The following is a 22,559-nucleotide window of genomic DNA, read 5'->3' on the forward strand; positions in this document are numbered from 1 at the left end:
CTCTCTCCCTCATTCCTATCTGAGTGGATGTATCTGATGTGACACTATGCCCTAGATTTATACTGGGATAAGGAAAACTAGCTTCCTTTCAGCTTTTTGCTGATTCCAGCAGGTGGCTAGATAGAGGGCAAAACCTAGTCATAGGTCACTGTTAAGATCAGTAGTCATGAATCAATTCCCATGATAGTTAAATTATTGAGGCAATGCAGAGAATGTCTAGGCAACAGACGGAGCTTAAGATTTCCTTCTTGACAGTTTTCTGCTTTACAAAATATGCATCTCCTAATTTGCCGAGCTGAGGATAAATATCTGTAATGCTGCCAGGCTTCCTCCTAATTTGTCTGAACTCAGCTCTGGGCCATCACTGGAAGCTAATGGCCAGAGCTCTGCTTACATAAACCAAAGGCTCAGTTTGAGTGTCTGCTGTGCCTGAAGGCTGGAAGCTGAACACCCAAATCTTTCTGTTCCTCAGAGCCACGGGGTAAATGCCACACACCTGGCAAGGATGAAACCAGAGGATGCCCCAGGAGGCAGCTGGGGGGTCCCATGACCTTGTGGCAGTGCAGGGCCATCAAGGTGAGGAGCTGAATGTGACTGTGCTGCACAGAGCAACACCTCCTGAAACCTGGGTCTGGGCTGCCCAGGAACTTTTGTTTCAGCACCATCCTGCAGCCAGTGACATGAGCTGGTAGAGAAACCCAGCACATAAACCACTTCCAAATTTTGTTGTGAGCTGCATGTAACACACAGACAGCAGAGCTGACCCTACATGCTTACATTTGTTTCAATAAGTAGCATTTTTCCTGTGGATCCTTTTATTCTACATTTATTACCCTCTTTCTATGTCTCAGCTGTGGCATTAGTACCACATCCTTTTAACTGAATTATTTGTTTCTATGTAGAGAAAACGATGACATTTGGGGCCAAAATCAGCCTCCAAGGACAGCACAGCAAATCAGTAGAGTCCACAGGAATGCCAAAATCCCAAAAATACTAAGGCACACATGAAAATTCAGGGCTCAGCCCCTGCCTAATGTGGGAGGAATTTAAAAGTCACCAGATTTTTGTTTCTTTGAACATCTTTTGGAAACATTTAATGGCTTAAGTTCAAGGGCTTAATATTCCTCTTCATTTGAATGTTTGTAAGGGATTGCAAATAATGAATATAAGAGTCATTATAAAAATACAAACTTTATCACATCAGCAGTGATAGACCTTTGTTGGAATTGCAAACTTAAATATGAGCCAAATGACCTCAACCTGTCTCAATCAGAAGCACAGCCAATAGGGAAAGAGAAACAGCTCATTTACACACAGGTAGATGAAACTATGATATATTATATCAGCTAAAAGCATATATAAATTAACATTTTTACAGTTTCTGTTTAAAAAGAGGAATATCACATCAGAATTTAATACACTCAAAATACTCCAACATGCAGTCTCAACATAGTCAGGCCAGTATTAAAAATCTAGATTGTTTAATGCACTATAATCACACATTTGTTGCTGAACTATTACTTAAGATCTCTTTTCAATCAGCAACAAATAGATAAGTATCTTTAAATATCTTCATTAAGGGCCTAGTGTATACTGCTTATCAGTACATATATCAACACTGGAAGATTTAAAAGAGATGGGCTGTAGCCATAACTTCATTTTAGGTAAGTGATGTGTTTTCATGATCTTGATGAAAGTGGAATTGCTTTGAATAAGCAGAAAAGAAAGCCTAACTTTACCAAAAAATTGTTAAATTGAGTTTTGGATTTACATCAATTATTAAACACCCTCCTAAGGTTGCTCTCTTTTTAAAACTAGCTACTGTTCTTAACCAGGTTACATCTACCACGATGATGCGTGATTGGGAGTTAGTCACAGGAGACAGGTTCACTTTCTACATCATTTGGTCTTTGCTTTACTTATATTTTAAATCACAGAAGGTCAGATACTGCTTGATATTCATACACCCTGCACAGCACAAGAAAAGTGCAAAGACTCTCTTCCCTCATGAAACTCTGACAACTTACAAGCTAATTGTCTGTGGGTGAATTCAACACATATTAAATCTTTTTATACCAGAACAAGCCCTCACTCCAACAAATATTAAGATCCTGAAAACACTCAGATAAGGACAAATATGTAAGAAAAAAATAGTCCCACATGCCATCAACTATGCCATCAATAATACAAAATATTTTACACCACTTGCACCTGAGTTGAAGAGTGGAAAAGAGAGGGAGACTCTGTCAGTGCAAGAGAATGATTCATGTGACCACTTTGTCTTAATTACTCAGAACAAGCAGTTTGTTGCTTTTTAGTGAAGAACAAAGATATCAGCGTCCCCTGACAGAAAAATAAATAGCCATCATGGTGGTGAAGATGATGATGACTGCCAGCACAACAATCAAAATCCGGTTTTGGATGATCCTGGAAAAAAGCAGAAGAGACAGGAAAAAATGCAGTGAATAAAACAAAATAAATCAAAACAGCAGAATAGATATAAAAATTATAAAATGAGGTGTACAAAAAAAACTGGAGAAAAGACATATGCCCACAAATTCAGTATTCCCTCTACCATTTTGTTATCTTGATTATTTTTTGCTTCTCCCAATTTCCAGTGCTTCCAACTGTATCTTTATGTAGCTACTAAATCCAACTTTTGTATTCATGAAAGAAGTAGAATTTTCTGAATTATGCATACATTTATATACATATTAGAATAAATTAAATAAATTATGTTCCAATTTATTAACCTTCTAAGAACAAATTTTAAAAAATAGCGTTCAGTCAATGCAATCCAAGCAGGGTGGTCTATAATAGTAAATATCATTATATATTTTAAAATCATTCTCAAATCTTCAGTAGTTTTAATCTGAAAAGAAACAATTTATTAATTTTCAAGGGATTTTACTATTAAGGAACAAGATTTCAAGGAAACACATGTCAATGAGATACTCACTTGTACTAAAATACCAAGGGAAAAGTACAAAAGATAGTTTTGAAGAAAAGGATGATATAAAGAAGCAAGTGTCAAACTGTGAAGCTTATGTTGTAAAAGCATCTCTTGTCTCTGTAGCATACCTTTACTTATGGTAATAGGCAATATTACATTTCTATGCAGTATGAAAAAAATGAAGATTAGTGCAAATAAAAAATGCCAGAAGTAGAAAGTCCTAATATTTTCCCATTATTTGTTGGGAGAAATTCCTACTTCTAAAATCAGTCATCACATCAGATTCTTCCTAAAATTAATAGGTCAATTAAAATTACTAAATCAAGAAACAGTACAATTTGAGACATTTTACACGAGGATTTTGGATTGTAAGAATTCACTGTTTGTTATTCCATTTTCACAGAGAAGGAAGAATGTTTTCACAGGCTCTTCATAAATAGGGAGTTTTGCAAAACACATTTGTACATGAAGCTTATCATCAGAATTGGGGAAAAAAATTGGAGAAAAAAATCTCAACAACCAAGTGCAATAAAAGCACCCCAAGTTATAATTTTTTTTCTCATACTTCTGCAAGACAAAACAAAACAAAGTCTGCAAGAACCAAACAATGGTAAGAAGAGGTAAAACTGTGTTTTGTGAAACATCAAATCTAGTACAACTTGAAGACAGGGAGTGTAATGTGTTAAAATGAGCATATTTCACGCAGTGAAAGAGAGAAGAAACTCCAGAGAGCAGAGGGGAGTTTTTCTTGGTAAATGTTTTTCATTTGGATGCGGGTGGATATACATATAAATTATACTGGGAAGTGTAAAGAAAAATGCAGTTTTAACCAACTCCAGCTCTCTCCTTGCTTACCCCCCACCTAAAGGAAAAGCAGTAAATGGATGGATGAAAACTGTCACATCAGACAGACACCCTCCCCTGTGACACTCTAAAAGGACTAGCTCTCTATCCTCCTGACAGGTTACAAAATGATCACATTTGCTGACACGTCTTCCGCAAAACTGCTTTAGTGTTTGTGTCCACTTTCCTAGCAGGAGATGAATGGGCTGCTTTGTCCTCATTTATCACTTAAAGCTGAACTAAGATCTGTCTCGTTTATTTTTCCCTTCCTCACTAGAAAGGCTCAACCACAGCATTAATTCTTTCGCGATGACAGCTAATTCAAACTTAACAGGCAATATTTACTCTGCCAAAAGGATGAGGAGGAGGGAGGGATGTTTCTCACTCTTTTTTTCCCTAAAAAAAAAAAAAAAAGTGTAGCAGGCTAACAAAATAAAGCTAATTAAGGGCTTTTGGTTCTTGTTGGTTTGCACTTCAATTTAACACCTGAACTTACAAGCTCCTCTTTTGTGGCGGGGTGTGACATTCTCTGCCAAACACCTGATAACAAACGATTTGCCCAGGCAAATGCATGAAAACCAGAATATATATTTACTCACTCGCCCTCATCACTCCTGAAAGGACACTCAGCAAAATTGAAACTCAGCAGTGAAATAGATTAAAAGCATGAAAACTCTTAAAACATTCAGCCTTAAGTAATACACAGTGCAGCTGGCTTGACAACCATTTTATTTGTGGGATGTGGGCCCCAAGGCATCCATAATGCTAATTTACAAAGGATTAACTGTGAGTGAAACTCGCTTAATCTAACACATAGTTAGGCAAAGGCATACATAACATACTGAGTGTTTAAATCAACTCCTCCTTTCTCTGGCCCACCGAAAAAATCATTGCATTGTCTGAGAAGCAAAACTAAAGAAAAAGAAAAAAGAAGCATGAAGTCCCCCAAATCATCATTATTTTTAATATTTATTTTTAATACCCTGTCAGTACACACCTGATTGCAAGATTATTTAATCTTGTCCGTGTCTCTAAAATCCTTTTCAAGAAAACACTGAGTGAGGTAAGCCACCACCTGTATCTGCTAATTGAAGGTTCACTTACAGTGTGAATCTAGGAAATACATATCAAAGTTCAATTTCTAGGAATCTGAATTAGTCTGCACAGTGCAGCAAAAGAATATCATATTAAAAGGAACAAATTAATCATGAAATAGGATGGATGTTATCAACAGATTCCTACACTGAAGCATTATATACTTTTAATATTCAAGTCCACAGTTAAAGATTAATTTTATATCTTTAAAAAAAGAGTAACATTGAGTTTTACTGTTTTCCTTTCAAGTGAGCAAGTAAAATTAAACTAAGTGCATACTGTCCAGGGGATGGGGCTGGGAGGAGAATGACAGAGCTCTTTGGCAGCAGCCAGACAGTCCCAAGGAGGACTCGGTGGTGCCTGTTGAAATCCAAGTTTGGGAGCTGCTGCTAAGACAGAGAACACAAGTTGTGGGTGCCAGCACATCTCAGATCTCAAAGTCAACAGGCAAGGACGACCCTTTAGAGTAACGAAAAAAGGAAGAGTAAAGGGGGTTTTGAGTGATCCAAGACAGTCAAGCCAGCTCACAGTTGTAGAACAATGGTTGGCATTGGCAGGACCCATCTGTAGGGAAGCCTATAGTACTGTCACAGCCAGACACTGCCAGTGGGTATTGCTCTAGGCAAAGCATCAAGGAATTTAAGTGGGGGAGGGAGTGATAATACCAAAGGAAAAGAAAATGGGGCCTAAGCTCGCTACAAAAAAAATCCCAAAGGCTAACATGCTCACAAGAAGCAGATGATAGTCTTTTATCTCTATTACACCTTAAATTCAACAAAATCTGGTGAATGAGAAAGCCCAGATTTTTCTTTGAAAATGCAAAGCATGTTTACAGGGTAAATAATTTAGGAAAGAATATATACTTGAAAGAAGACACCCATTGAAACATCCATGGCTAAAATGCCTGAAGGCAAAAACTTGTGCATTTGCATGCTGCATTTTATTAAGTTAGCACACTGTAGCTTTAAAAGAATGCATGGCCAAATTAAGAGGAATGTGTGACTGAAACATCAAGGATTCCTCAAGTTTACATTATGAATCACAGTGCTGTTGATATGAGATGAATTAACCATTTAGTCGATGCAGCTTAGGCACTGAATTCACACCAAGTTCTGCTGGAGCCCTGCGTGGGAGCTCGTTAACAGCCAATGTCTACTGTTCCTTTCATACTCGAGGCTCTAGGAGCACAAGGGCTCATTCTACTTTGAGTTAGAAGAGACAAAAAATCTGTGCTTTTAACCAAGCTCCATCCAGTTTATTATGGACAGCAGCCCGAAATATTTGGGTGCAAAACCACACAGAAACCGTAACTAAAGCAGACGCAAGGGTAGCGTTAACTGACGCACTGGAAGAGCACTCTGGACTACTAATAACACAGAAAGCACATCCCTCTCCTCTCGAGTTTCCTTCTGCTCCACCTTTCCAGATGCCTGACCCTTACGGTCACAGTGCCTAATCTCCAAGCACCGCTGTGCTGGAGGGTGCCTACAGCCAGTGCCAAATTCTGGGCAGCACCTGCTTTTGAGGATCACCTCCCTGCTGCACAGGGCAACCACCGCTCTGCAGAACAGGTCCCACATGTGCTACCAAACACTGATGCTCCTGGAAAATCCATTCCCCTCACTGCTGCCCTGACAGAAATTGTGCTGCCTTTCCACATTTCAAACCCCCAAAGGATTCGCGCCTGTCCGTGGCTTCACGCACACACATGCACACAATGGGTCTAACTCTGTTTGTGCCATGTTTAGATCTGCTCCATATAAACACAAAGCAGCTCCCAAATAAGCTCTTGAAAACCTTACATTAAGGATGCCAACCGTGTTTAAACCTTTCTATGAAACTGCATTCATTAGCAGGGGAGTGCACGACATCTATATGGGTTCAGCCTGATGTCTTGCACATGTCTTGGTGCCTGATTGACCAGCATTGAATAATGATGCCTTGCCATTAAGCACTGATGGTACAATAACAATTGTCATGAAAATCAGCAATCACGGTAACATGTTAACAAAATGCAGGATATAAACGAACCAGTGCAGACTCTGGGTGCATAAAGAGTGTGTCCTTAACTTGAGGACTACAAATAAAATACTGCAAAAAATTTCCTACAGAAGCTCAACTCTGACACTGATACAAATGAAAAAAAAAAAAAAAAAACGAAACCAAACAAATGGCTTGGGGGATCAGTTAGCACACATTCATTACAACACAGGGCTTTATTCTTAAAGGAGGCATCTTGAAAAATAGTGTCCTCAAGAACACAGACTGATTGATGACAGAGCACTGTCCAACAGTGTTTCACTGTAATATGTATTTATGATTTAACTAGAAGTGATTCCTATCAGTTTACTGCACAGAAAGGGTTTCTCTGTACACAGAATCACATCTTAAATGGTCACTTTGAATACTTGGCTGTTGCATTTTTTTGTGCCCTTTTATTTCTGATTGGCAGTTTTTGCTAACATGAAAGAAAATAGGTGTATGCAAATCAGTGGCAAGCGATTTTTAAGTGTCCAATATTCATGTGCAAATCAGCAGATTCAAACAAACACTAAGTGTGGGTCTAGTCAAATAGGCAAAAACATACCAGGCAAAATTAAATGTGCATTAAAAGTAATACAACTATACTCACATAGCTTCTGGACAGACACAATTATTACTGTATATAAGGACATCCTTGTTACGATGAGTTTTCAAATGGAAGCACTAAACCCCACACAGGGGAATAAAATGTTGTGATTGGTAAAGCAAAGCCTTAGATATATAATGATAAATCTCAAGTTCAGGGTATCTGGGGGCTGTTCAATCATTCACATCTTCAGGTTTAAGAATGCTGTTCTTAAATAAAAGCAACTGAAAAGAATGAGACAGGCTGTGGCAAAAACATAAAGACATGGCAACCTACTGTAATAAAAGAGCAAGAGAACATTGCCTAGCAGAATTACAGCTGGCTGGCAGTATCTGACTCGAGACATTTTTCATCATTAATGACTGAAATTAGCAAACAGAAATACCAGTGAAAAAAATATCTGCACAACTTGCATATGATTCCTTGGCCCTCCTCTAGTGACCATGGGAAAAGTGAGGAATTTGGAAAACACTCAAGTTTTTTTCCTCTTCCTCACCACAAACTCTGAACATATGTCTATGTTTTCATGTTCTCAAGCCAGAAGACCTAATTACATTGTAATTGACATTGTATATTTAGATGTGAATTGGCTTTGGGAGTGGTGGAGAGGGGATGGGACCCCCCCATGGCTTACTGGGGACAAAAAGACAACACTTCCTGAGGTCCACCTTCAGTCTGCACACTGTTCCTGGCAGAATCCTCTTCCATGTCCTCTGAATTCCTTCCCAAAGTTGCCTCTTTGTAAGAAGCTGGGAAAATCCATAAAAATTGCTGAAAGTTGAACAGATAACAAAATGAAACCCTCAAAAACAGAGGGCTGGTGATTAAAAAAGGGGCTTTTTCTAGCTGATTTTCTAGCAGGGTTTAGTGAAAGAGCCAGGCCATACAGGGCACCTAGGATTTTGTTGATAGGACTGAGGAATTGTGCAGTGCTATGTCCTCTAGTTTAAAAGTTCAGTCTTAAGGACTGGGGCTGTCTACTTGTAATAACATGGATACCAATCTCTAGTTATAATATTACACTCAAACCACATCAATGTGTTTCCACCTGGGCCCTGAATGAAAGAATGAGTCATGTAATAACAGGTGCAGGGAAGTAGTCACACTATCCCACTTTAAACATCTAAATTATATCTAGCTAATCTCTCTCAGCTCCCTGTATATAAGCTCAAATCCTGCTCTGAACTGCCCTCTCTTTCTCCTGGCCATATGGGCACCCTAGCAGTGCTGGTCAGCTAGGTTAGGTGCCTACAACATAGGAATGAATCTCTCTAAAAGCTTGAACATGAGGCCCAGGCAATAAAGCTTGCTAGCTCTGAAGGCAGAATCATACAGAAAGGCACTGGCATATTGTAAAGTGTGTGTAATCTCCCATCAATCAGAAATATTGCAGAGATGAAACTCACCAGTGAAGCAGAAGATGCTAATCAATAATTAGACAGTAAAGACCTTGATCCATCATCTCTTTTTAATGGATCCTATATTTGCACATTAAATTTTGACCAGAAGCAAATATACTTTTCCTTTGACAGTTTTTCTGGAGGAGTAAAAGAAAGGATATCCCTCTGTTGGCTGAATGCCTGCTGAAACACATTGGCCTTCCTTGACTCAACTATGTTTTTACCTTGCTGTGTCATCTTCTGACAACCTTGCCATATATTAAAACTTAAAATTATTTTGATTATATTTGATAGTTAAAATACTTATAGAGACATTTAATTAATAATGAAGATCTTGCAACACATTCCAAATGAACAGCATTGGAGTATAGTGTTATTTGGTAGCCATCAGGGCTTGCATGGGCCTTCTCTCAAGGAGCTGGCAGTCTCAGGAAGTGAAAATTGTACCCAAGTGATCAGTGGGGTGTGTGTGGGGAGGGAGAGGCGACTGACTGGCCTGAGAAGGAGAGAGATCTACAGGAACAATTGGAAATCAAATGTGGTAACAGGGAAAGCCCTATTGAGGACCTCATAGATGTGGGACTAAAGGTCAAAACACAAAATTGAAGGGCGCTGAAAATCTTGTACTAGTCAGATTTTACTCATTGCTTATTTTAAAAACACATGGGAAGGCATTTCTGAAGGATGAAAAGTGTCCTTCTGCTCCTGAGACCCTGACATGGGACTTTTCTCTACATGGTTTTGATGCAACTTCAGCTTTCTGCCATCTCCATGTCCACTCCTTCCACAGAGGGAATCAGTTGGGTTGTGACCGTCACTAGGAGGCCCAGTGAGGGTTCTGGGGCCATGGAAACTCACCCACCAAAACGGGAGAGGGACTAACTCATTTCATGCAAAGCACAGGCAACCCCAGATCCCTTTGGCAAGTCTCAATGATGATCACATGCACAGTGGCAACTGCAAGTGGAAGGAGTCAAGGTTGTCTTAATCTCCAACCAGCCTTTCTCAGGGTACTGAAGTATCAAGAAGAACAAATCACACATTTAGTCACCTGAGCATGACTAAGAAGCATAGGCCTTAGCAAACATTACAAGAGCTTTAGCAAGAGCTCAGAGGGAGGGTGGATAGCCCAGCTGTTGGTGCAGGGGCATTCTTCAGCACGTCGGGTACATGAAACCCTGGTCCCCAAACAGTTAATGGGAAAAAAAAGCCCCAACCCCCTCGTCAGCACTCAAAGCTAAAGCAATTATTTCTCCAGCAGAAGAAATGTATGCAAGCTATAAAATGACAAGAACGTACAAGATCTCATATTGGCTTTTATGATAAATATAGTTAAATTTACATTCAGTGCAATTTAAAGAAAACAAAAATGTCAAAAGTCTGCATCTTATCAACTTCTATAATCATTAGAAGCGACTAAAAGATATATCTTAAACAGATGAAAGGAAGTAACGTCTTTCACCCTGCCTCAATTTAATTAATGACTAATCTACAGGTTTTAGCTGTGACAAAGCTGGAGACTGGACACACACACTCTTCTTGCATTATTTTCTTCTGATTACACAATATTTGACTGGGCATCTTTTTGTATGGCAAGTTTCCTACAATTGTCTTAACAATGTTGACCTCTTTTGTAAAAACCTGAAGGCATCTGCAGCAATTGTTCCTGAAGATCTGCTATCCAAAATGTTACCATTTCATGGCACTTCTTGAATGATAGAATTTTTTTTGGTATATATTCATTTTTTTTCAAATGCTATAAAAGAAAGGAAAACAATCATGGCTAAGGCCATTTGTGAGATGGCATTAAAAGAGCCTACTCTGAGACAGATAAAAATAATGAGAATCTTTCTGTCAAGAAGGATTTAGAAAATATCACGAGCATTATTAAAATTTAATTTTTTACTGTGCTTTTTGGTTCCCCCTTTTCCAGTGATAATGAGCAGGACTGCACACCTCCACAATGCTAGTACTTGTTTTGAGCAATAAATTCAGCCTTCCAGTCTGAAGACATTTCAGACAACAATTTTGACTGCTATAGGCTTATTTTTCAACCTTTTCTGTGCTTTGAGTCTTCCTATAAAAACCAGTTCATAAGCTAATTTTCCACAAGGCCAGTGGAACAAATAAAAATCAATTTTTGCCCAACCAGTTCAGAGAAAACCTGGGAACGGTGAAGACAGAACAGTGAAAAATAAAAAGAATCGATGTATTCACAAATGGTTTACCTGATAGAGAACTATCAAATTAGTTGTCAGGAGATACTTGCCACTATGAAAGCATTTTCTTTCCAGCATGTTACAGTATTTCTATTAGGGGAGCAGAGAAGCCTCTACTTTGTCATGACCTCAGACCCCTTGGTTTAACAACCCCCAAATATTGGGTAAAACCACAGGGCACAAAGTCATGGTGCAAGAGCCCCTCGCAGGTCCTGCAACCAGAGGGACCCGCAAGCCCAGCTGGCTTAGGGTGGGTGTAAGTCTCCATGATCTCCTGCAAGGCACAGAGATTCCTGTCTCACAGAAGGCAGGGAGGCATTCATGACCTCAGGCCAACCTTGTCAAGAGGAATTTGGTCCATCAAGAGAGGGAAAAAATTGTAAAAAACACCGCCCAGACTTCCCCCCTCTGTTAAAACCCCAAGTGTTCAGGACCACGCTGAAGACTAAGCAGTTTAATCTCTTGGACAGCAGAACACAAATTTCTCCAAAGATAGGAATCCCATTTGTAGACTTCAAAACTTTTCAGAATCTCAAGGACAACTCAGGGCACAGGCTTTAATATCGTGGCCCAATCCATTTCATCATCTTCCCCACTAATTGGGCAAGTGCTCCCAAAACTGCCAAACTGAGAAGGGATGGGATAGGTGCTCATGTCTGTCTGCCTGCACCCAGAAAAATTTGTCTGGAAAACTGACTGAAGAACAGAATCTGCTTTTTAATACAAATTAACCATCACTGCTGTGGAAATAAAGCACATTTATAAATTACAAGCTTAAATAATAAGGAAGCTATTTTTAAGTACCTATAATCTCCACTCTGGTATGCAGCATTTTATACACTCCTTTATTTTTATGAGTTGGCATTAGAATGTGACTCATTTTAACAGAAAAAAAAAAGGATTAACTACGTTACTCAGAAGTAAAGCTCCATATTACCTATTTAAAATATTGTAACATGCCATGGAGACATCATTTCTAGGGCCAAACAAAACATTACTCAATGAAGAAATGGCATGAAATATAAAATATTCAGCAGAGGAAGGGTATTTGGAGCTAAGCAGTTTCACTGCCAATAAACAGCATCATAATAAATAGTGTGCATGTAGGAAAAAATAAGTATACCTGTTCTTCACTATTTGAGATGTAACACCTTAGTGGGGGAAACAAATAAAGATACTATTCTTCCACTAAGCACATGCAGGGAAAAACTAAAACCACCACACATTTTGATTCTGAATCTCTTACAACTGATGCTAATTTGCTTATGATATCTGCCTGATTTAGAGCTAATCTTCTGTAAATTAACTCCTAATGCTGTCTGAAATAATCCTCTTAATGCTGGTCTGTCTTGAGTACTTTATATCAAACACCATGAAATGCACAAGCGTACACAAGGCGTTCAGCAGCTGCAGTGCTGGTGGCTGCTCAAGAGTATTTGCTGTGCCATGAAGGCACAGAGCTGTGGGGCCCTGGGGCGGCTTGGGGACAGCTCTGGTTGTCCCCTTGGAAGGGGACAGCAAGGCAGAGCCGTGTCCCACCACTCCTGGCCACCAGAGAGAGGGGGAGGCTCTTTGTCTGCTGGCAAAATGGTGCAGGGGGGTCCGGCTCCAGAGCTCCCACCTCCAGCAGCACATGATAATGAGGAAAAGTAAACGGCTCAGGCTTCGAGATTTCCCAGCAATGAGATCTGTGTTAAACAGCACTAATTATCAGCTGGAAGCCTAATCTGATAACGGGTCTGAGAAGACAGAGACAGGCCATTTTGTTTCTTCAGTGGAGGAAAATATTTTTAAGGGTGTTGCTTCAGCACCGGCAAGCTTAATAATTATTGTCACTGTGCTTACAATTCTGTATTCAAACATACAGTTTTTCTGTTAAATCCACTCAAACAATTTTCTCATCAACATTAATTTAATGATAGAGCCAAAAACCTAATTGATATTGGTGAGCAATGCAATACAAACACATTATTTTCTTGGGTTTTGAAACATAAATGGCAGACACAACTTTGACTGAATAGACTTCTTTATGTTTTAACAGACAGTTTATTGGCCCAGACTCCTACATATAAAAAGCACAATCCCAAAAGCAATACATTTTTAATTGAAAAACTCATGTATTTTTACTATGTACAGGTAACTTTGTCAGGTAAAGGGCTTTTAAAACAATTTTAATTCATGGAATGTTGTTTAGAAATTATATTCTCACCATAGCAAGTGCTTATAGGAAGGTATGAAAAGAAAAAAAAATCTATTGTTTAAACCATACTTTATTGGAACTTGCTTTTTTAATATATTGAAGAAGAGATAAAGCACAGTGATCACTGAGCTGTATGTGTCCAACAGCCCTTCAAGAGACTTGTGGAAATGTATAAAACAAGCAGTGATACAATCCTTTGCCAAACACTGTCATAAATTTTTTATTTGGCAGCTAACATTCTCACTAGCTTTCTTGGCAGCAATTGGGACCTTTAGCAAGAAAGGTGCAGGAGAAAAATACCTTGTTTAGAGATGTTTTCAACACTTTCTGGGATTTTTCAGAACTTCTGCCTGCAGCATATTTTACAACCACAGTCTCCAGTCACCTGATGAGTGGGTGGTGGTTTTAAACTTTTTTTTTTTTTTTAACATAGACAGCCTACTACTTCCCTCTGGCCTTCAGCCTAGGATGTGAGCGTGTGGAATGGGGCTATGTGTTCCACAGAGATACAAGTGGTTGCTCCTCTCTGTCTAGACAAAAAAACTTGAAAATAATATCAGAATGTACCTTTCATTGCTCCTGATACTATCTGTATCTTATTCCCGGATGACAGAGATAAATGAAAGTCAAACATATGCTGATTACTTTTGCATTTTTCTCAGGAGATATCTGCAGAAGAGCTGGTCACAGGTGCAGCTGTCCTGGCCAGCCAGTGGGTTGCTGAGAAACAGAACTGGGAAACAGATTTCTGTGCCCAGGTCCAGAGGGGTTTTTTTGTTTGTTTGCTTGTTTTCCTTTAATATCCTGAACTTAACATCTGATGCATTACCTTCCTCTATGAGCCCAGATGTGCTGATGTATGTGTCTTACCAATTCACTTATGGAAAAGATATTCTATATTTTGGTATTTCATCATTTCAGAATAAAAAGAAGATGAACATACTTTACATTTCAGCAACTGCCTCCAAAACTTTCACAGCATTAAGATACATTTCAGTTCTTCACATGAACAGAAAGGAAACAGTCTTCAACAGATGAGGACAAGAAAAGCACCTTATCTGCCTCAAATGAGAAAGGCTGGAATTTGGTTTTAGACAGCACACATTGCTTTAAACACAGGCATAATTAAAGTAATGCTGTTACAATTACAAACACAAACTAAAAGGCTTCCCCACGGCCTGTGCTCCAGTTTTGCCTGTGTTTACCAGGGGCATCACCCCTCGAGAAGGTTTCAGAGCCCACACAGACATCTAGTGGCAGGTGAGAACACTGCACGGTGGCACCGCCACCTGGCACAGCCCCGCGGGGACCTGAAGCCGCGCCAGGGCTGAGGTGAGCTGGCTCTGCTCCGGCTGTGGTTGGGCAACCCAACAGGGAAAGATGCGCTGCTCCCTCCGTGCCATCCCAGCAGCCGAGGAGAGACAGCTGCTCTCTGGCAACTCTGGCTTCCCAAATTTACATTACTATTGATTCTCTTCAATTAAATCACAGCTCTTTTTTGTCTTTCTGAGTACCTTTAAATGCCTCTCCCCTTGCTACTATTTTATCTTACTTAAAAACTGCAGAGGCTAATTATGTAGCATCATTTGAAAGTCTCTCTGAGCGTGGCTATGCACAATGCAGCTGACTGGAACACACCGGGGCAATGAGACTTTACAGACAGCAAAACACACACGATGAGCAAGACCAGTCAATAATAAATTCTAAATGGTTGGAGGAGGAATATGACTTGCTCCACAGTCCACATCAATCAATGGAAAGATGCCTAAAACTTCAGTGGGGTTTGAGTCCCACATCTGCAAAGGAGATCAAGCGCCACAGCTCTGCACAGAGTTGTAAGAGCTCAGTGCCCTGATTCTGCTCTGTTACACCATTTAAAATCAAGCAGTACTCAGTGGTGTCATAACCCTGTACATCTGTGTCAGACCCTGTGTTGCAAGGACAGACTCGATGCCAAGAATGCAAAACAGATGTTGCTTTCCTAATGTTTTCTTGTTGTCCTTTAAGTTGTTTTCATGGGGTTCTGTTTTCATTTTTGGGGAGCAAAACAGGTTGACACGACTTTTCAGAGGACAGACTGGAGGAAAGCTTCTGCATCTTCCTTTTTTATTTTGTGTGCATGTGTGAATATGCAGAGGCTTTGAGTTACAACTGGGAAAAATATATATATTTTTTTTTAAGCTTCATTTGAGCTATGCTTAGTTCCCTTGGGGCAAAGGGAAAGGTAGCTATTTGTGGATGGGAAAAAGAGCTTTTGTGAACAGCAAAACTGCATCACCAAACGGCTTAAGAAAAAGATTTTTTGAAGTTATTTTTTACTACTACTTTAAGAGGAAACAGGGATAAATATATCTTTTTTGCATGTTGACTCATTAACAAATTTAGCAATAAACACCTTGCAATTAAGTCCACTAGTTTACTGCTATCCAGAAGTTTCTCAATACTCTGCACAGAAGGTTTTGGAAAACACATAACTAAGAAATGGTGAAGGCAAATCCCAACAGCTTGCTCAAGCAAATCTAGCCAAGGCTTAAACTCACTTCTGAACACTGAAATTTGAGATGCTGTATCAAATAAGCAGCTCTTTTTCCCTGAAGAGAAGAAACTGGGTGTAGCTAACCTAGTGCATAATAGGTTTATTCTCATTCACAAAACAGGAATTACTTTATGGCCCCAAAGTAAAACTAGCAGAGAAATATACTGGCAGATTTGCTGCAGATGTGTGTTGTGACACGTATGCCGGGAATCTGCTATTAATCACAGGCTAAGATTTTAATATTATGTAGGGTAATGCAGGCAATCATTATGGTGGAGGTTCTGGATGCATAACAGCCTAACCCACAAATGGGACTTTTAAATTTAACTCATTTGAGCTCACTCTCACACTGCACCAGTTGAATTCCCTGGTTCATCCCCCCGCTCTCCACTACATACATTTATTTCAATATCTATTGTGCTTTTCTTTTTGTGCTTGTCCTCCGCTTCTTTTCTTGAGACACGACAGTTGTTGGGGAAAGTGCAGCTTTTCAATTCTCCCATTTGCCAGACTATGACAGGAATGTTCTTGTTAGAGGGGCTGTTTGTGAGACCCCTGGACATGTACCCAGCACAGGAAACAGTCTGGCTCAAATGCTGGAAAAGCCATTCTTCACCTGAATCCTTCAAAATTTGTGTCTGAACATAACTAGGACCTATGTATCCATACCCGGGCTGAGATTACTGCGGACAATTATACCGTGGAAATGCATTATTCTGACAAAGCAATCAATCACATTATTTCTCACAATTTCAGTTCACCCCTAAAATTTTCCTTACCTCCAAAGCCAGCTGGATATTATATTACTGAAGCTGTTGAAAGGGTGTAACACTAACCATGAAGCCAAAGGCCACTAAAACTATGCAATGCATAAATTTTTATTGTTTGCTCAGCATTGAAATCTCATTAGGGCTCATAACTCATCGGTGCACTGCAAACATTTGCATCTGCTGATCATGAGAACTTGGATGGAATGTACACCTTTGGCTAATTTACTTGTTATGTTTTTAGATGAGACTGTGTTGCTTTTTATTTTCTTTTAAAAAGTCCTTATGCAGTTGTGAGTCAAATGTCCACTTTTTAAACTCAATACATGAAAACTTTCATTTGCAGTTTCTCAAGGTTGTTCTGTTGCTGGCAATGTTCATGATCATCATTTTACAAAAGCTTCATTTGACTTAGTATTCAGGGTAGTCATTGTTTGAAAACTGTGCCCCATAGAGCATTTCACTTCATTCATCCTTTCTGTTTTATGCAGCCACATTTTAATTAGATTAAAATTTGTCCTCCAATTAGCTTTCATTAAAGTTTATAGATTACAGGAAAAATCTCCACTGAGTTGCGCTTCAAAACTGTGCCTTAAGTTTAAAATGAAATAACTGTGCAAATGAAGCTATTATGAAGATTATTACTATGCAAAAAACATCAGTCGCTTCTTGGTTTACTTATACATTTAACTCTGTAATTCATTTTGCCAACTTCAATACCTCTGTGTTCTCTAGAGTAGTCATCATAATAATACCTTACAGTTACAGGATACCTTTCATTACCAAGGATCCTTAGGGGCCTGATTCTGCATACCAGTACTCCTGCTGAAGTCCCTGGAACTATTTGAGCAAGTGCTCCTTGCTGCATGTGAACCAGAGCCCAAGTACAGGTCAAACCCTGCTTCCAGATACCCACGTAGCGTTAGTGCTGATCTGCGCAGCTCAGAATGCAAACCAGATACGAACATTATGTAAAAAGTCCTTCTGGGTGAGATGTGGCAGCTGTTTAATGGTGCATGGTTACAGGACTCACCTCTGTAAATGAGGGTGCGAGGACAGATACTTCCCCCACAGTTAAAATTGCAGAGAAAGCTGAGAATGTAATTATCCAAGGAGGAAGCGACTCCGTGGGACACTGGGGCTGGGGCTGCATCTCTGCTGTCACCCACGTCCTCAGATGTGACATTGCCAAGTATCGGATGCCCAGCCACTAATACCTCCTGCACATGCAAATCTACTATGTGCTGAAGGCAATATAAAGTTTACAGTTCACCAGGCTTATCCTACAACCAGACATTTACTCTAGAGCAACCTCTTGGTGGAACACAAGGGACTCCATGTCGGAGCAGGGCACCACAGAAATGGATCTGTTTGCAGGAAATTCCCTCCCAATAGCAAGAGCTATAAATATATACATATATTTAAAAATAAAGAGAGAGAGAGAGAGAGAGATGTAGCCAATGTTTTAAAACTAAAAATAGAGACACTTGGGTTACAAAAACAAGGACCTGTCTTTGCTCTAGCAACATATTTCTGATAGGAAGAACACAGTTGAAAACAACTACTTTACTACAAATGAAATGTAGATCATTAGCATGGGAGAATTATTTCAGCAAAATGCAGGAGTGTAAAAAGCAGTTTTCCCTATTTTTCATATGCTTATCGGTTGATCAACCAGTAGTAAGTCTTCACATCCCTGTGGTAACTAGTGTTATTCCCATTTAGCAGATGGCAAAAATAAAGTTTAAGGGTGTCAAAGGCTAGAGGGGAATTTATAGTTTAAATGCTCTGACTCAAGCCAAGGCCATGTTTCCAAGATGCAAAGCAAACAGCAGCAATACTAATTTTAGGAGTCATGCTCAAGTCTGTCCCTTCCTCCACCTGTACTTCTCCTCCTGGTGCTCACTTCTGCCATCACGTTGCAGCATGCCAACCTCAGTTGTGCTGACTCATGAGCTTATGGGTCCATGTGATGAATCAGACCAAGGGATTGATTCAGGACAAAAAAAGAAAGAGAAAAATGAGAAGGGTGGAGAGGTGAGGAGAGATATTTTGCACTAGATCAATTCAATCTGAATACATTGACAGGAAAACAGAAGTACCCATGTAAACAAGAGAGCAGCTGAATGCAGCATAGGGGCAAGAATGAGTATTTTTGTAGTATTTCTGTTGTTGATGTTGATGGTTTTGTACCACAGGACTGAGGTCCAAACCATTCTGAAATAATTCAATTTTTGTGTTTTAACTCTTTTATAACTCCTCTTCTGTTTACCTCCCTTTGCCTGCTTTGCTCTGGGGAAGATCATAATTACTCCTCACTACCTTAGCTCAACAAATTTGCACAAGAAAATTCAGAAACTGCAAGTATTTGAGTTTCCACAATCAAGACCTGGAACACCAAGTTTGTCTTCTCAGTTACACTGTCTGTATTTCAGTAATTCTGCTTCATTTCCTCAATAGAATTGCCATGTTTCATAAAATACAGACAAACTAGTCATGCTTTATGTCAAGGGTGCATTTACAAATAGTTTATAAAGGATTTAGATTATTAACCATATATTAGGACAGTTAATCAAATTTAAGAGGCTATTTCAGAATTCTACAGATCAAGCAGTTATTTATAATCCTTGTTATTGCTTTCTACCTTACATCCAATCCTAATGCACACCATTAGAATATTCTGCTAACTCTTTATCAATTATTTGTGTTAGCAGAAAAAATCCAAACAGCAACAACAACAAAAAAACAACAAATCAACCCCAAATCCTATCGTAAGGAACAGGTTAGATAATTAGGACATTGAGACTCCTAGACTAAACGAATCAGACCCAAGAATCAAATCTTTGGAGATAATTAGCCTCTGCCATGATTTAGATGCTTCAAGGTCCTTAAAAATCTCAGCCCTCATCACTGTGCACATGGGATTTAGGCAATTAAAAAAAGCAGGCAAAGTGTCATCTGAAAAGGCACAAATGCTGCAGTAACTGCAACAGCTGAGGAACACATATTTTCTTCAAAAAACCATCGGCATCATGACAGGTTGCTTAAAGCTTCAGTGCTTCATGCTGGTTGGGAAAAAAAACAGACAATGGAAAACTTGAGGAATGTTAAATTTAACTGTTATCCGTACAAAATGTAGTTCAGCTCAGTTAGAACAGAATGAAAAGTTATTTCTTGTCATTTTATTCAGTCATTTGAAGGAGCGTCTTCTCTTTTTCATAGTTTTCATTTGGTACTGGGCATACAGAATGTTTTTAATGAAGAACTAACTACAGATCACTTTTATTGTGATATGATTTATATAGCTTAAAAAAAAAAATCTGTTCTGGAAGTATAGTGTATTTGGTGCTATTTTTGCCTAGGAATGGAAACTCGAACTGGAAATAGAGTCATTCATTCACACTTCCAGGATGACATCGCGTTGACAGGCATGCAAACTTGGAAAGGTGCTACGCAGTCACTCTTAAAATACTACACTGTATTTTTTTTCCTTCTAAGCTTCAATTAAGAAAATGTTATAGAAGGATCAGTACTTTGTGAAGGCTAAGAGTTCATCATTTGCAAGAGATCCTCTTTCAGAAGTACAAAGACAGAAAAGTCAAGGCACTAACAACTAAATAAACTGTTTTCACAACAGAACTGGCACCTTCAAGCCCCTCTGCCGTGAGGTGCTGCGCTGTCAGGAGTTCTGCTTGTTCACACTCATCTCAAAGAGCATTCCCCAGTCCCATCAGAAAGGTCATCAAGCCTTCCTGCCAGGTAGTCGGTCACTTGCCTTGGTTGGGCTTTTTTTCCCTCAATTTGAGGAGAATGAAAATCATAAAAAGTGTGAGAATATGGTTGAGGTAGATAAACTTAGAGATTCTAACAGAGCTGGAATTCTGTTGGTGCTAACAAGCCCTGAGCAAGTGATCCATGTCTGGCATGCTCTGCCAAACAAACTGCAATTACAGAAGAACCAAAAATAAAACAAGCAACTTTAAACCTCCTGAACGTGTGAGCCTGGGTCTAAGAATCATATTTGCACTTGCTCCCATAGGCTTGCTTCCAAAAGGCACACAAAACTGGAGGGACATCTCTAATGGGAAGGAAGGAAGGAAAGTTTCCATTTGAGACCTGGCATTTTGGAATGGCAGAAAGAGCAGCTGACCCCAGGGGCTCTTGCCCCTCAGTGTCAAATTCCTACAAGAGCAGCTTGTGAGACTTGGGCTGTATCATACCTGAATCAAAACGTCAGGGCTCAAATCCACAACACAAGTCATGCTCTCTGAAACTGAGGTACATAATCCTCTTGGCTTTGCTTTCTGTTGGGCTTTTCCACCCTTTTGCATGCCTCTGCAGTGGCAATCAACATGTGCTTCCCCTTTTTATCTTAAAGAGAAAACCTCAGCTAGGCCCAAATTTTAATGATTTCAAATGATGCGCTCTGTAACTTCCTTTGCAGCAGTTTCCTTGTTTGCTGCTGGTTCTAAAAACCCCCTTTGACCAGCTCATAAGAACACCATTTCTGTTTCTGTCATCCCAAATTAACAAATGAATGAGGAGAGGGAAAGTCCCCTGTCACTCCAAACCCTCACCCTTCAAGTCCCCCTGCCTCATTGCAGCCCTGGTGCTCTAAAATAAAGGGAGCATTAATGGGCTGAAGTTTCCATGGGATATCAGCACTTACTTAAATGATATTCTGAATCGTGGGCTAGCTGGTGGTGGGCAAGGGCAGGTATTTACTTGGGGCAGTCTCTTAGGATACAATGGATTTATGGCCGTCAATTCTGAACAACACCACCATTGTCTCCTCACATTCTATCTGCCTCCATTATTCATTTGTGTTGATTTTGATTGATGAAGACACTTTAAAAAAGGAGGGGAGGAAGGAGGAGGGGGAGAGGAATACTTCAACTGTTTGGTTTCTAATTCCTGTAAATCTACAGTTCATACTGCAGAAGTACTACTCAAAAGAAATGTCAATCCCCACATTTTGGTAAGGGGCTTTCCCTTTTAGCAGTCTCTCTTCTTTCTGAAAGAAGTGGGGCGCAAACAGTGCTTCCATGACATGCCTATAATCACCATAGGGGTGGCACATCACACTTCAATCAGCCAAGAAATGTTGGGTTTTTTAATGAAAAAGTATTAAGACTTCTGCAAAACATCTTCTGCATGTTAACTTCCTATGCTACAGTTAATTAAGTTTTAGAGCAGGTTTGATAAGTCAAAAATTGCTTGGACCACAGTCTTGAACCCAAGAAGAGTAGACAAAACTTCTTCATTCAAAGTGAACGCACCTGCTAGAAATCTGAATGTGTAGAAGTCATCAAAAAACCCCAGCCTTGGCTTGCTTGTTTCCAAATATATGGTATTTTCTGACCTCTAATTAAAATATCCTGACAGAATACAGATTATGAACCACCCGATACATTTCTTTCCATGGGAGGCAGCGTCTGAGGCCTGGGGGTAAAGAGATTCCTGAGAGTTGTTTATATTCAGTTCACTCCTCTCAAAGTTTTAAATGAGCTTCTGAGCAAGCACTACAAACTTGCCAAGCTCTCTGCTTACTTATGTAACAGAGAGAAAGAAAGAGAGAAAGAAAAAAACAAAGAGAGAGAGAGAGAGAGAGAGAGAAAGAAAGAAAAGAAAGAAAAGAAAAGAAAGAAAGAAAGAAAGAAAGAAAGAAAGAAAGAAAGAAAGAAAGAAAGAAAGAAAGAAAGAAAGAAAGAAAGAAAGAAAGAAAGAAAGAAAGAAAGAAAGAAAGAAAGAAAGAAAGAAAGAAAGAAAGAAAGAAAGAAAGAAAGAAAGAAAGAAAGAAAGAAAGAAAGAAAGAAAGAAAGAAAGAAAGAAAGAAAGAAAGAAAGAAAGAAAGAAAGAAAGAAAGAAAGAAAGAAAGAAAGAAAGAAAGAAAGAAAGAAAGAAGGAAAGAAAGAGA

The 22,559-nt window shown here is 39.4% G+C and overlaps 1 protein-coding gene across 4 annotated transcripts in view; it reads right to left on the minus strand.

The window, feature by feature from the left end:
• The window catches only part of VTI1A (vesicle transport through interaction with t-SNAREs 1A), a 259,682-nt gene that overhangs the window by 1,324 nt on the left and 235,799 nt on the right, over positions 1 to 22,559 (minus strand). For all 4 annotated transcript variants that reach the window (XM_059477404.1, XM_059477406.1, XM_059477403.1 and 1 more), the window contains one exon: positions 1 to 2,427. This exon is cut by the window's left edge and continues 1,324 nt beyond it. In XM_059477404.1, coding sequence (XP_059333387.1) covers positions 2,334 to 2,427 — 94 coding nt within the window. In that variant the 3' untranslated portion in view covers positions 1 to 2,333. The remainder of the gene's footprint in view (positions 2,428 to 22,559) is intronic.

Source organism: Ammospiza nelsoni, chromosome 8 (assembly GCF_027579445.1).
Source record: "Ammospiza nelsoni isolate bAmmNel1 chromosome 8, bAmmNel1.pri, whole genome shotgun sequence".
Lineage (NCBI taxonomy): Eukaryota > Metazoa > Chordata > Aves > Passeriformes > Passerellidae > Ammospiza > Ammospiza nelsoni.